This window comes from Primulina eburnea, unplaced genomic scaffold, assembly GCF_022965805.1.
Source record: "Primulina eburnea isolate SZY01 unplaced genomic scaffold, ASM2296580v1 ctg368_ERROPOS200000, whole genome shotgun sequence".
Classification (NCBI taxonomy): Eukaryota; Viridiplantae; Streptophyta; class Magnoliopsida; order Lamiales; family Gesneriaceae; genus Primulina; species Primulina eburnea.
In genome coordinates, this window is record NW_027331185.1 from 122,943 (window position 1) to 135,201 (window position 12,259).

Here is a 12,259-nt window from a genome sequence, read left to right on the forward strand (position 1 = left end):
TGGCGGGCCTCTAAATGGCCAACCCAGCCCAACCCACCTTGGGCCGCGGGTTAGGCGGGCCAACCCGGTTATTATTTTTTTTAAAAAAAAATACTAAACATTATTAAAATAAACATAGAGAAAAAATATATTTCAGTCAAATAATTTCATAAAAAACTTAAAAACATTGAAATGAGACATTGAAAGCATACAATAATCAACATAATCCATAAAAAAATAAAGTGCTTATTCTAATTCACACAAGATTTCATCGTACACATGTACTAAAAATTAACTCATGTAATATTATGTGTTCAACAATACACATAATTACTTTATTTACTATATTATTTCGATAATTCTGGATTAGTTCGGGTTAAATATTAAAAAAAGGGAGGAGACTGAAGATTATAACATCTTCAAAAAAATAGAAGCATAGAGATTTTACAGAGTGATTGAAGTTAGGCAAATGAGAAAAAATAAGGAAAAAATAAGAATTTTTATATGAAACTTAAAAATATAAAATTCTACCCTAATTTGGCAGGGTTAGGCACATGAGAAAAAATAAGGAAGAAATAAGAATTTTTATATAAAACTTAAAATATAAAATTATACCCTAATTTGGCGGGCCAACCCGCAACCCAAACGGGCTCAACCCGTTTGGCCCGCAACCCAAACAGGCTCAACCCATTTGGCCCACCTCCAAACGGGTTGCTATTTTATCAACCCAACCCACTCAATTTTTATGGCGGGGCGGGCCGGCCCGACGGGCCTGACCCAATTTGACAAGCCTAGTGGTAGGGTTAATTTTGTCATTACAATTCAATATATAAATTTAATCACTCTCGTTAAAATCATACCAAACATTCAACATATTATCTTATCATTATATTTATCCTTGATTTATCCTTATACTATGTATCCCTTACTTATGATATCTTACGTATCAAACTGTATTTAGTGGGGATTCTTGATACTCATATGATATGAATGAACCTAAAAGTCTTGGACCCAAGAAAATTTTGTGAAGTGAATTCAACACATCAAAACCCAAAATCTCGAAGTTCATTCGTTAACGCCTTAAAAAAATTGACCTTTGACAGTCGTCTGCTTTGGGCTCCAATAATTGACACAAACCAGAGTAGGCCTCACTCGCCCGAACCAAAAATAGTTTTCTCCCCCATTTTGACGATATATTTCGTCAAATCCCACAACCAATTCAAACTCTTACCGAATTTAAATTATAATATTTATTGCGACGATTTCAATCGGCCCACACAATATTTGGTTTGTTACTACTACAGGCTAAGTTCGCGACGACGTAAAAGAACTGAGCTGGTTTGAAAAATTTTATGTTTGTATTTAATGTTATTTAATTCAAGTCAAACTTAAAACTTTTTTTGGACTCGAATTCAAATCTAGAATCTTTTATTCAAAACTCTATTAGATTATAAACTCGAAAGATGTTTCAACCCAAAATATTTCTCTCTCTGCTTCTTTAACCCATAGTACTTTTTATTAGTTTTAATGTTAGATATGAGATATTACAGCTATCTTGAGAAGCCGGCATTTGAGACGACACATTCTAGACTAATTTTACGCATTTTCCAATATTCATGCATCATGAACCTTAATCTAACATAATTTTTTTTTCCAATTACGGATAATGATCTAATAGTGACCTTTTTCTAGGTCGTCATTTCGATACAAAGAGATTATAACTCAAGAGATTAACATCTAAAAAATGCTAGTTGTTAATGGATTTTAGCATTTTATTTATATTATACGGTTATATGTTAAATAAATATATTTTGATTCTTCCTTTTCGAGTACAGAATTGAACAACAAATGTAAATAATTCAAACCAGCACAAGGCTCCACGTAACTGAAAATTCATTACTACTCACAGTTAGTTATTCGTGGATTGGAGAGTGCTATTAAATTAGGTTCTGACAAAATAAGTCTTGACTATGTTTTGAAGTAATAATATTTTTTATAGTAAGTTTCATAAGTATATTATGATGTCATAGGAAATATATGAACATTGTTATATTTTTATATAATGGACATCAATTAGATGAGCAATTTTCGAAAGACATACCACTTACTCACCAGAGAAGAATACTTGTATTGTTATGTTTTATTAGCTCGAGTGTGAATAAGAAGAGGCACTCATATTATATGAGACGGCATCATCACTAAAATCACGCTCACCAACATTTTGGTCAGACGAATTCACAAATCAAGTTTGTGAGATCGATTTTCAATTGAAACATTCATGAAAAATATTAATTTTTTGTCGAAGATATTACTTATTATTATAAGTGCAGTAAGATTGTCTCGTCTCACGACCTGACGAACTAAATAATAATAATATTTAGATGTGTTTGGACAAATATTTTAGATAAAACTGTTATTTTTGTTTGCTAAAAGGAAAAAATGGAAAAGAGAGCGCAAATAGAAGAATAAATACGATGTCATGCATAGAGCCGACCAATTGCACAGAACCACAGCTCAGAAATGCCATCAAACTGCCTATCTACAAATCTTAAAATATAACATCCTCAAATCTACAGCGGAAGAGATTCCTCGGTCTCCCAAAAAATACACAGCTGGGGGCTTTGAAAATTTCACCACGCTCCTACCCTGTTATTATGAAATCTGAGATATTTATATTTGTTTTGTTTTACCCGATGCTGTAAAAATGAGAATGAATTCCACAGTTTCTGAATCATATCATGAAGCGCTGCAGCCTGTCACGTGTGCTTTCTGTCATCTCTTTCCCTGTACAACTCTGCTCTGCCACTCCACCCAAATTACAGACACTCACTGTGTGACTTCCTCCTGCTTTATTTTTTCCGAAATGAAAAATGGGTTTTCAAGGGAAAAAAAGTTCCGATTAAAGTAGTATTCTGAATTTCTGATTTATCGAAATGACCTTTATTTTGCTAAATTTTTAATGAAATTTCAGCAAAGTTTTATATATTTCGGTAATAAAATTTTCTTGATATCTTAAATTTGATTGGAAGTTATTTCTTTTCCTACCTCAATCTATCTGCATTCACAAATAATCTGCAGCTTTTTTCACCGTCTTTTGCTACCTCAACCCATCATTGTTCGAAGGAAAGAAAGAAACAGAACAGTCTCTGTCAAACAGGTACTTACCATTATCACGCAACTTTTTTTAATTTCTATCCTCTCCAACAGTGACAAAAAATAATTGGTTGTTTTTAGTTTTTTACGCTTCTTTTTATTTTATAACCGAGCAGCTGCGGACAGGTGTGAGTGAAGTAAATGCATTCATTTATTTCTGTACTATATACTATAGTATTTCTGCGTGTATATAAACTGTATAGCTTTGTTCTGGAACTGGTTCTGCCCATAGTAGTTGTGTAGCAGAGCGTTTGGGGCTCTGGGGACCCCTGAAATTAAACCAACGAGTCAGAATTTAGTCATTATTTCCTGTCATTTTTCCCTTCCATTCCCCAACGTTAACCTCATTTTCTCACCTCTCTCCTTCTGCAGGCACTGTGTGCGGGTGTTTCTTGGGATCTATCTCACTGCGACACTCGCATTTGAAAGTTTCGATCTTTGGGACTTTGATTTCGTACCAGTTTTTAATGGGCTTTTTAGTGTGTGAAAATTGAGTTAAAAAAAATAATAATAAGTGTTTGGATTTTCTTGGCAAAATGTCTGGTTTAAGGGGGAATGGCTCCGTGTCAACGCTGCCGCTTCCGCTACCGCGGCCTAAGTCGCCGCCCAAGTACCCTGATTTGTACGGGAAGCGCCGGGAGTTGGCCAAGATTCAGATTTTGGAGAGGGAGATTGGCTTTCTCGAGGTGATTTTTGTAAAGATTTATATGTGCAAATTGCTCTGTTTTTTGTTACTTTAATGGCCGATTTGAGATGCTAGTTGACTTCATTTTCATGCTTAAATTCTTCTAGATTTCAGTTGGGTTGATTTTGGACCAACTCCCAAAAACTTTAATGTGATTTGGTCATTTTGTTTCGTGCCATCTGGAAATTCACCTTAAAACTTCAACTCTAAACTAATTTTTTAAATGTACTTTTGATGATTACTTTTGTATTTTTTTCTCTCTTTTTTAGGGTACTTTTTATGTACATTAGTAACGGTAATTTTTTACTCTTTCACTGAGGATCTTATGTGCTTTCTTTTTTCTTTCAAGTTTGTAAGAGTAGTGAGGTGGAGCAGAAAAAATTTGAATGAGACTTCAGTTAGGTAGTATGGTGATGACAATGACTGTTAATTGTGTGAGGCAAATATAGAGGGCCCTCATAGTTTGTGGTGTGTGTCATGACATAGCATAAGGAACCCAAAAATGAATTATTTGTTGGCAAAACACTTTAATATGAATGCTTATTTTGGAAATGTATGGACCACTTCAAGTTTATCTGTGTTTTGGAAGATTGACGATTAATGATGGACTCAAATAGTTCTAATCAAAAAAAGAATCTAATATATCTAGACCACACCATCTATATGGTGTTGGGATGATAATTGATTGCTCAGTCCACACTCGATCCATACACCAAACACAATGTATGTAGTTAATCATGTCACACGCAGCATCTTTCGATCGTCTCATGTCACGAACCAAATAGTATTCAAGGATGAAACTTAAATTTTTCAAGAAAGGGTTTGTAACTAAGTTGGGTAGATTGCAAACTGCTCAAATAAATATGATGATCAATTATTATGTTACTCGAATGTTAGAATCCTAATAATCCTGAAAGCTCGAGCTTTGCCTAGGCAGTGGAGTAAAGATTATTTTTGCTTGTAAGGAATATACGTCTCGGTGTTTAGTGAAACTGCATTTTGTTTAATCAGGAAGAATTGAAAGCTGTTGAAGGCCTTCCACCCGCTTCAAGATCTTGTAAAGAGTATGTTGGTTTCTGGAATGCATCTACTTTTAATTTCAAGGATGAATTCGAAAGAAGTCGGATAATTTTTTTAAGCATGGTTTTGTCTTTCATCAAATGATACAAAATCATATACCGATGTTGATGTTGAATTTCATTGACAGGCTTGCAGATTTCGTGGCAGCGAATGTAGATCCTCTAATACCTACGTGAGAACATACATTGGTTGTCTTTTCAATTGCATAGTTCTTGTTTTTTTTATTCGGAATCTTGAAATCTTGGTCTTTGAAAGCAGAACCAAGAAGATCAGCAAATCACACCGCTTCTGGAAATGGCTCTGGTATGAGTTTCTAAACTGTCATCGTAAAGTTGAAAAATGCACAACTCTACAAACCTTCATAAAAAAATTTCATACTTCCCGGCATAAATATTTTCATTTATAATCAGAGTGTAAATCCCGTTTTTTGCAGTGGATTTTCATGCTTCAGTTTATCATGGATTTTATGTTGCTGTCACCACTGCACGTGCGATCTCGAGATGCCACACTGCCCCGAATGCAATACATGTCGTTGCAGGAGCAAATGCAAATGCGCTAGCTGCCGAATCCCAAAATGTCAATGTTTTTCTTGCTGGAATATTAGCCGATGTTTTGACAACTGTACATGTAGACTGCCTAGCTGCTGCTGCATTCCCGATTTCACTTCGTACTTAAGTCGGCCTTCATGTTTCTCGTATTTGTCTTGGCCTTCGTGCTTAACCTGCTCTTGTTCTTGTGTGAACCCTTGCTCTATCCCGTGCTCTTGTCCGAGCATTAAGTTTAAGTGTAGATATCCTAAATGTCCAAAGGTAAATGTATGTTCATATTGTAACAAAAACTGCTGCTACCCTTGCTACTTTTGTTTTTAGAATTATATGATAATATAGACATATTTAAATTTCATGGATCTCCATTCTCCACATACGTAGTCTATCTCCACATTTATTTTTTTACATTCGATGAATTCGAAACAAATTAAAAGTCTTTCAAATTCAAGACTCGACTGAAAAAACAAAAGAGAAGAAATTTTTTTAAGCGAAAAATAGTCATAAAGAAAGTTAGAGAGTTAAAAAAGCTAAGCTTTAGCTTTTTCTTTTTAGGTAAAAATTTGTGTGAGACGATCTCACAGGTCGTATTTTGTGAGACATCTCTTATTTGGGTTATCTATGAAAAAATATTATTTTTTATGCTAAGAATATAATTTTTTATTATGAATGTCGGTAGGGTTGATTCATCTCACAGATAAAGTTTCGTGAGATCGTCTCATAAAAGATCTACTCTTTCTTGCACGATCTTAATCTTAACCAGGTTGTGTGAGATTTTCACACCGAGGTTCATTTTTTTGATGTACATGAGTTGATGTTTGTGAAAATAAAGATTAGGCGTTTAGGTTTTTTAAAGTTCATAATTTATTTATTAGGTTAATGATATCAAGCATCGTATATAGGATCCGATGCTTGTACAGTTGCCAACGAATCTGAAATTTCCAATTGGCTGTTTCGGTTCAAATTATTATTGACATAACATTAATTACATATATTAGTAGTACAATTATTAATAATATGCTTATAATTATGGTGTCATACCATGTGCCATCAGCATTTTAGTGTGCATTTAATTTGATACATTTTTTATATTGTACTATATTATTTTATATCATATTACATAAAATGTGTTATACATCCAATGTACGTGATTAGAAACAATTATTTGATTTTGATGCCCTTAAGATTATCTGTCTCACAAATACGATCCGTGAGATCGTGTCACAGAAGTTTTTGCCAAAAAATAATTAGCCACTCATGCTCCTATATGTAACAAGTATTTGCTATGATTTTGCACTCATAACAGAGCACTGACTTAAAACATGTGACCATATTTTGTGTTTGTAGATCCTTCAGCACCGACTCGACCCCAAAAGCTTGGGAAATTTGAAAACTTGCTCACCAAATCAAACCCGAGATAAAATTTTGACCATATTTTCTTTAAATTAGGAGAATGTTTTTTAATGCTAATAAACAACTTTTTTGAAGTAGAAAATATTTCAAAAAAAAAAAGGTGTGGTGGGACGAATAATTTATATTGTTTTCTAGGGTCGCGATTTGAAAAACTGGATTTTTCCGTGGTTCAAATTTTCCCATTTCAAAAATCATATTTTTGGATTATTTTTATAATGTTTAATTTATTATTTTCACACCTCGGCCTCACGACAGAATTGGCCATCAGCCTGGTCGAAACTTCGATAAAAATAGGATCAGTGCCACTTAAATATAATATAATCAGATTTTTTCATTCTTTCTTAAAGTAAATTAACTTTATTTGTGACAGTCTTTTCAAAATTATAATACATAAATTCAAAATAAATAATTGAAGTCTTGTAATTTATACCATAAGAAATGAAAATAATAAAATAAAATACCCATTTCCTTTCTTAAGTCCGATCTTTGGTCATTTTTTTCATCCCCGAGAATAATGATTACACTTCACCAAACTTATTGAAACGAAGTTTTCTTCATATGCTTACCAAGTTTTTCATAGTCAAAGCGAGATTTTTTCATTAGATGAGTTTTTTTATCGAGAAATTGGTCTTCAGTCTCTAGTCGTCGATTTTTTTTTAGTATCACATTTTCACATGAAGTGTACCACATTTTGTATGATATAGCACCACAATTTTGTGGATAGGAAGTGAACCCAAAGAAATGTTTTGATCGGAGTTTTCACCAACTTCCCTTTATATATATATATATATATATATATATATATATATATTTTCATTTCCTTTCTAAATTAAAGTCTCGAAACTAAAATTGCTATAAATTATTCATATTTTTAAATTTTAATTAAAATGGAATTCTAATAATTTTTTTTGGATAAATTAAGGGTGGTGATCATTAGACGATTGTTGCTTCTTTCTCAAGGTCTAATTTCTTGTTCACCAAACTTACCTCACTTCCAACTCAAAATGTATTTGTTTGATAATATTTTGGATATTTAATTCTTTTGGGGTTGGTAAGCTGATTGTGACCCAGCCAAGTCAAACGTAACAATAATAAAAAAACGAGGGATTTGAATTCAATTTTATATATATAAAAATCAACGGTTTCATTTTGAAAATTATTTATTTAAAATCCAGCTAGCATATATAGGAAAATGGAAACAATAAATAATAAAGGATATCTTTATGGGATCCTAGTATTAATTTAATTTAATTTTATTGTTCTGGAATGTTGTCGATTCTTTTACATAATGACTTGGGGTAATTTTTTTATGTAATCTAATTACTGTTGGATTTGAATCTAAGATCATATGAATTTTTAGCGTTATCCTTAATTATCATTAGACTAAGGGCAAAATGTTGTGTGAGACGATCTCACGGGTCGTATTTTATGAGACAAGTATCTTATTTGGGTCATCCATGAAAAAATAGTACTTTTCATGCTAACAATATTACTTTTTTATTGTGAATATCAGTAAGGTTGACCCGTCCCACAGATAAAGATTCGTGATATCGTATCACAAGAGACCTACTCTAGGCCAAGATATCTTTAGCGGAGAGACAATTATCATCTTAGGAATTTTATATGCCATATGTAGTTTGTATTTTATATAAAGTTTTGTTATTTCGAAACACAATAAATTGAGTTGTTTAGAAAAATTTTAGATTAAAAGCACTTAGTTTTTGCGAAAAATGGTAAGATTTTATCATGAATTTTATCAAACAGAAGAACAAAGTTTGTATATATGAATGAAACAGAGAAATGAGTGTGTGATTCCAATTACATTTGAGAAAAAAGAAAAGGAAAAAAAAAAAGCTCACATGCTCAACATTTGCCCTAATAAACTAAATACAAGGAGTAGTCAGTACTCCACGAAACCAAGAACATTCTTGATGAATATTTATATATACACTTTCTTGATCCACAGTTCATGATCTCTTTAAAATGTAATTTGCAGGCGAATTCGACCCTTTCCTCCGATCATGTCGTCGTGCATTTTCAGGGAATGAAACGGGCGATTTCGCCCCATTTTCACACCCTTCCTTTGGTCTGTTCCTGTGATGATACAACGGAGAATTCTCCTTCTTGGCAATTTCTTTCGACGAATGATCACTATCGGTGGAAACTGCGAAAACGAAAGTACCAATTTGCAAGTCTTCAAGATCTTTCAACGGCTCCAAAACTTTGATCACTTCACTTATAATCGGCCTAAGTTTTGGCCGATGGCTTAAGCAATGATAAGCAATCTCTGCTGTCTTTTGAACCCCGAGTTCCGAGTACTGCCCCTCGAGTCTTGGATCGATTATGCGGCTGAATTTTCGGGGACTTTTCAACATAGGCCTTGCCCATTCTGCAAGATTTTGTTCTCTTTGAGGACGGGTTTTGTCCAACGATTTCCGACCTGTTAGAAGCTCCAAGAGAAGTACCCCGAAACTATATACATCACTAGCAGCTGTCAAATGACCTGCAAAACTTTACTCGATTAGATTCAAAATGCAACTTGTAAAAGGTTACAAGTAAGAAATTAACCATAATTTCGCAGTTAATCAATCACCTGTCATGATGTATTCTGGCGCAGCATAACCTTGTGTGCCCATTACTCGGGTGGAAACATGCGTATCATCACCTTCCGGACCGTCTTTTGCAAGTCCGAAATCCGAGAGTTTCGCAGTAAAATCCTGAAAAAAAGATTTAAAGATTTTGTAAGAGTTATATGAACGTGAAAATCTTTGTGTATATATCGGTACTATATATATATATATATATATATGTATGTACACATATAACATGCACTTACGGAGTGTAGCAGAATATTGGAAGCCTTAAAATCGCGGAATATGACGGGTTTTTCGGCTTCATGGAGAAAGGCAAGTCCTCTAGCAGCGCCAATAGCAATTTTCATTCTTGTTGGCCATGGAAGTGAAACTGAAAATCCTGGTTCAAATTTTTTTGGAAAATACAAAAGTGTAAAATTTCCGGTTATGGCTATAGATAGAACACATGCAGTCCAGAGATATACAAAGTTCGTTAGAATTAAACCAATTATATGTAAATCACATCAAAGAATTAAGTTGTTCATTTAGACCCAATTAGCTGTTACTATCACTAAACACCAATAAACCAAAAAAAAGAATCAATTGAAAAAAAAATAATTAAAAAACAATTTTCTAAATTCCAAAAATTAATGATATATCTTTCAAAATATCTTATATCACCCTGGCATAACCAAGATTTCAGATTCAAGTAAACAATCTCTTGCCCCTAATAAAGCTCCGTCCCCGGATCATACATGATTTTTTATTTTTTTTTATTAAAAAAAGGTCGAAAATATGGAACGATCGTCCCAACTCGCTCCTTCGATGCCTACCAGTACTGTCATATGCTTGATCAATTCATCATGCCAGCATCAAACCAGAATGCAAGATAAACAATGAGATTTTTAAATGTAAATTATGTTGTTTGACCAAAAAAAAAGTATGGCTCGTCTCCATTAATTTAAAGAGGCGATGTTTCATGAAGAAATTAAAGCTTTGATTTATTCAAAGTGATAAATAAAACAATGAAGTTTGTATTGTCAATAAAAAAAGAGAAAGTTGTGTGGATTTATTTGGGTAAATTATTGACAAATTAATCAGATCAAATGTCAACTTCCAACGCATCATCACCATTGACATTTTCAAAATACCAATAATCGTTGACTTAAAATGGCCTGCCAATTACAGCTACTTTCATGCAATTGTGTGTTAGAATTAGAATCACAAAAAAAATTATAATATATAAAATTGAAACTGTAAATTATTGAAGTTAAAGAACGTAAAAGTGGTAAATACTTACTTCTGAATAGTTGATTTTCTAGGCTTCCTCTTGCCATGTATTCGTAGACAAGAAGCCTGTGTTCTTCTTCGCAACAATATCCAATCAACTTCACCAAATTCGGATGTCTCAATTGCCCGAGATAAATCACTTCGGTCTGACGATTCTCAGTATTCATCGAGCAACAAAATCAGTTTGTAGATTGAAACCAACTTAAAACTCTAATAATTCAAACAAATTTGAAGGGGAAAAAGGTCTTATAATTATACGTATACATTAGAATATTTCATGCAGTACTTGTGATGAAATGAATATATACCAGCCATTCTCTATGGCCTTGAGAACCATCCAAATCCAGGAGCTTGACGGCAACGGGCTGAGCCTTCAAGCCGGGTCTTATCTTATCATCAATGAAGCCCTTGTGCACAGGCCCGAACCCGCCTTCGCCAAGAAAATTACTGGGTGAGAAGTTCTGCGTGATCACCTTCAGCTCCTGAAGAGTGAACGCATGAAGATTGGATCCCACCAACGAGGCTGACAGATCCTCCGATAGCACCGTGGAACTGCTTAAATCCGATAGCGAAATCCTTTGGAACGAAGATTGCTGTTTCAGCACTGGTTTCTTCGGATCCGGCTTCGAGCCCTCGGACTTGAAACAGATGGGGAAATAGTCTTGCCATTTCACCTTCTTCTTCACCGCCATTAATACACAGTTATTGTGAGATGGAGGAAGGATCGATGATCTTGAGCTGGAAACGAAAAAATAATGATGGGTTTTTTTTTATTATTATTTCTTGATCATGAGAATGTGCATCGTTTTCAGAAAATCAATCGACATGGAGAGAAGAATTCAAGAACTGAGATACATCACATTACACGAATAAAATGAGATTAATTATTAATCTCTCTCTCTTTAGGACACGGATATAAATATTTGCATCTCCTTCTTATAATACTTCATACGAAAATATGAATATTCTAGAATTTATGTGATATATACACACGTATGTACATAAATAAGATCGAAAAGTTGTATTTTTGATCTTGTATAAATGTTGTTTTCAATCTTATCCCGACATTTTTCTAATTTAATTTTAGTCTTTTTTCTAATACGACACATACAAAAAAAAACGAACATATTTAACCAAAGCTACAATTTTCTAAAATTTTATCTGTACAGTATAAATTTTCAAGAAATGAAATTATAATACTATCGCTATTCGTGATTTGTTAAATCTAATTGTATGCTGAATATCCATTCAACACGCCATGTAACATAAAAGCTGTTACTTGTGTGTGTATGCTCGTCCACCTATCACATTAATTATAATATTAGAGTAAATTGTATGTTGTGAATATTCAAGGGAAGTAAAACCCAGAAAGAAAAAAGTCAAAAAGTGAGACGATATCACGTATCGTATTTTGTGAGACGAATATTTTATTTGGATCATCTATGAAAAAGTATTACTTTTTATTGTAAATATCGGTAGGGTTGATCTGTCTCACATATAAAAATTCGTAAGACCATCTCACAATAGACTTACTCAAAAAA

The 12,259-nt window shown here is 33.4% G+C and overlaps 2 protein-coding genes across 5 annotated transcripts; one reads left to right on the forward strand and one right to left on the reverse strand.

Annotated features, from left to right (window-relative positions):
- Window positions 1-2,532: 2,532 nt before the first annotated feature.
- LOC140821024 (uncharacterized) lies at window positions 2,533-5,793 on the forward strand. 4 transcript variants are annotated; one of them, XM_073181418.1, is made up of 6 exons: window positions 2,533-3,136; window positions 3,505-3,818; window positions 4,829-4,881; window positions 5,025-5,069; window positions 5,156-5,200; window positions 5,331-5,793. In XM_073181418.1, the coding sequence occupies exons 2-6, from the start codon at window positions 3,669-3,671 to the stop codon at window positions 5,764-5,766; spliced, it is 729 nt and encodes a 242-aa protein (XP_073037519.1). In that variant the 5' UTR covers window positions 2,533-3,136; window positions 3,505-3,668; the 3' UTR covers window positions 5,767-5,793. The 4 variants fall into 4 exon arrangements, with proteins under 4 accessions (XP_073037519.1, XP_073037522.1, XP_073037520.1 ...); XM_073181419.1 differs by lacking the exon at window positions 2,533-3,136 and adding an exon at window positions 3,257-3,419; XM_073181417.1 differs by lacking the exon at window positions 2,533-3,136 and having other exon boundaries at window positions 3,257-3,818.
- Window positions 5,794-8,628: 2,835 nt separating this feature from the next.
- Window positions 8,629-11,638, reverse strand: LOC140821021 (serine/threonine-protein kinase RIPK-like). Its single transcript, XM_073181411.1, has 5 exons — window positions 11,027-11,638; window positions 10,729-10,864; window positions 9,692-9,828; window positions 9,449-9,572; window positions 8,629-9,358 (listed from the first exon to the last, which is right to left on the reverse strand). Exons 1-5 carry the CDS (start codon window positions 11,408-11,410, stop codon window positions 8,823-8,825), a joined length of 1,317 nt encoding a protein of 438 aa, XP_073037512.1. The 5' UTR covers window positions 11,411-11,638; the 3' UTR covers window positions 8,629-8,822.
- Window positions 11,639-12,259: the final 621 nt, after the last annotated feature.

Coding starts and splice junctions, on each gene's coding strand:
- LOC140821024 (XM_073181418.1), top strand. CDS start 3,669: ATGTCTGGTTTAAGGGGGAATGGCTCCGTGTCAACGCTGCCGCTTCCG. Junction 3,819..4,828: donor GGGAGATTGGCTTTCTCGAG/GTGATTTTTGTA, acceptor TTGTTTAATCAG/GAAGAATTGAAAGCTGTTGA. Junction 5,201..5,330: donor CGCTTCTGGAAATGGCTCTG/GTATGAGTTTCT, acceptor CGTTTTTTGCAG/TGGATTTTCATGCTTCAGTT.
- LOC140821021 (XM_073181411.1), bottom strand. CDS start 11,410: ATGGCGGTGAAGAAGAAGGTGAAATGGCAAGACTATTTCCCCATCTGT. Junction 10,865..11,026: donor AAGGCCATAGAGAATGGCTG/GTATATATTCAT, acceptor GAGAATCGTCAG/ACCGAAGTGATTTATCTCGG. Junction 9,829..10,728: donor AGAAAATCAACTATTCAGAA/GTAAGTATTTAC, acceptor AATTTGAACCAG/GATTTTCAGTTTCACTTCCA.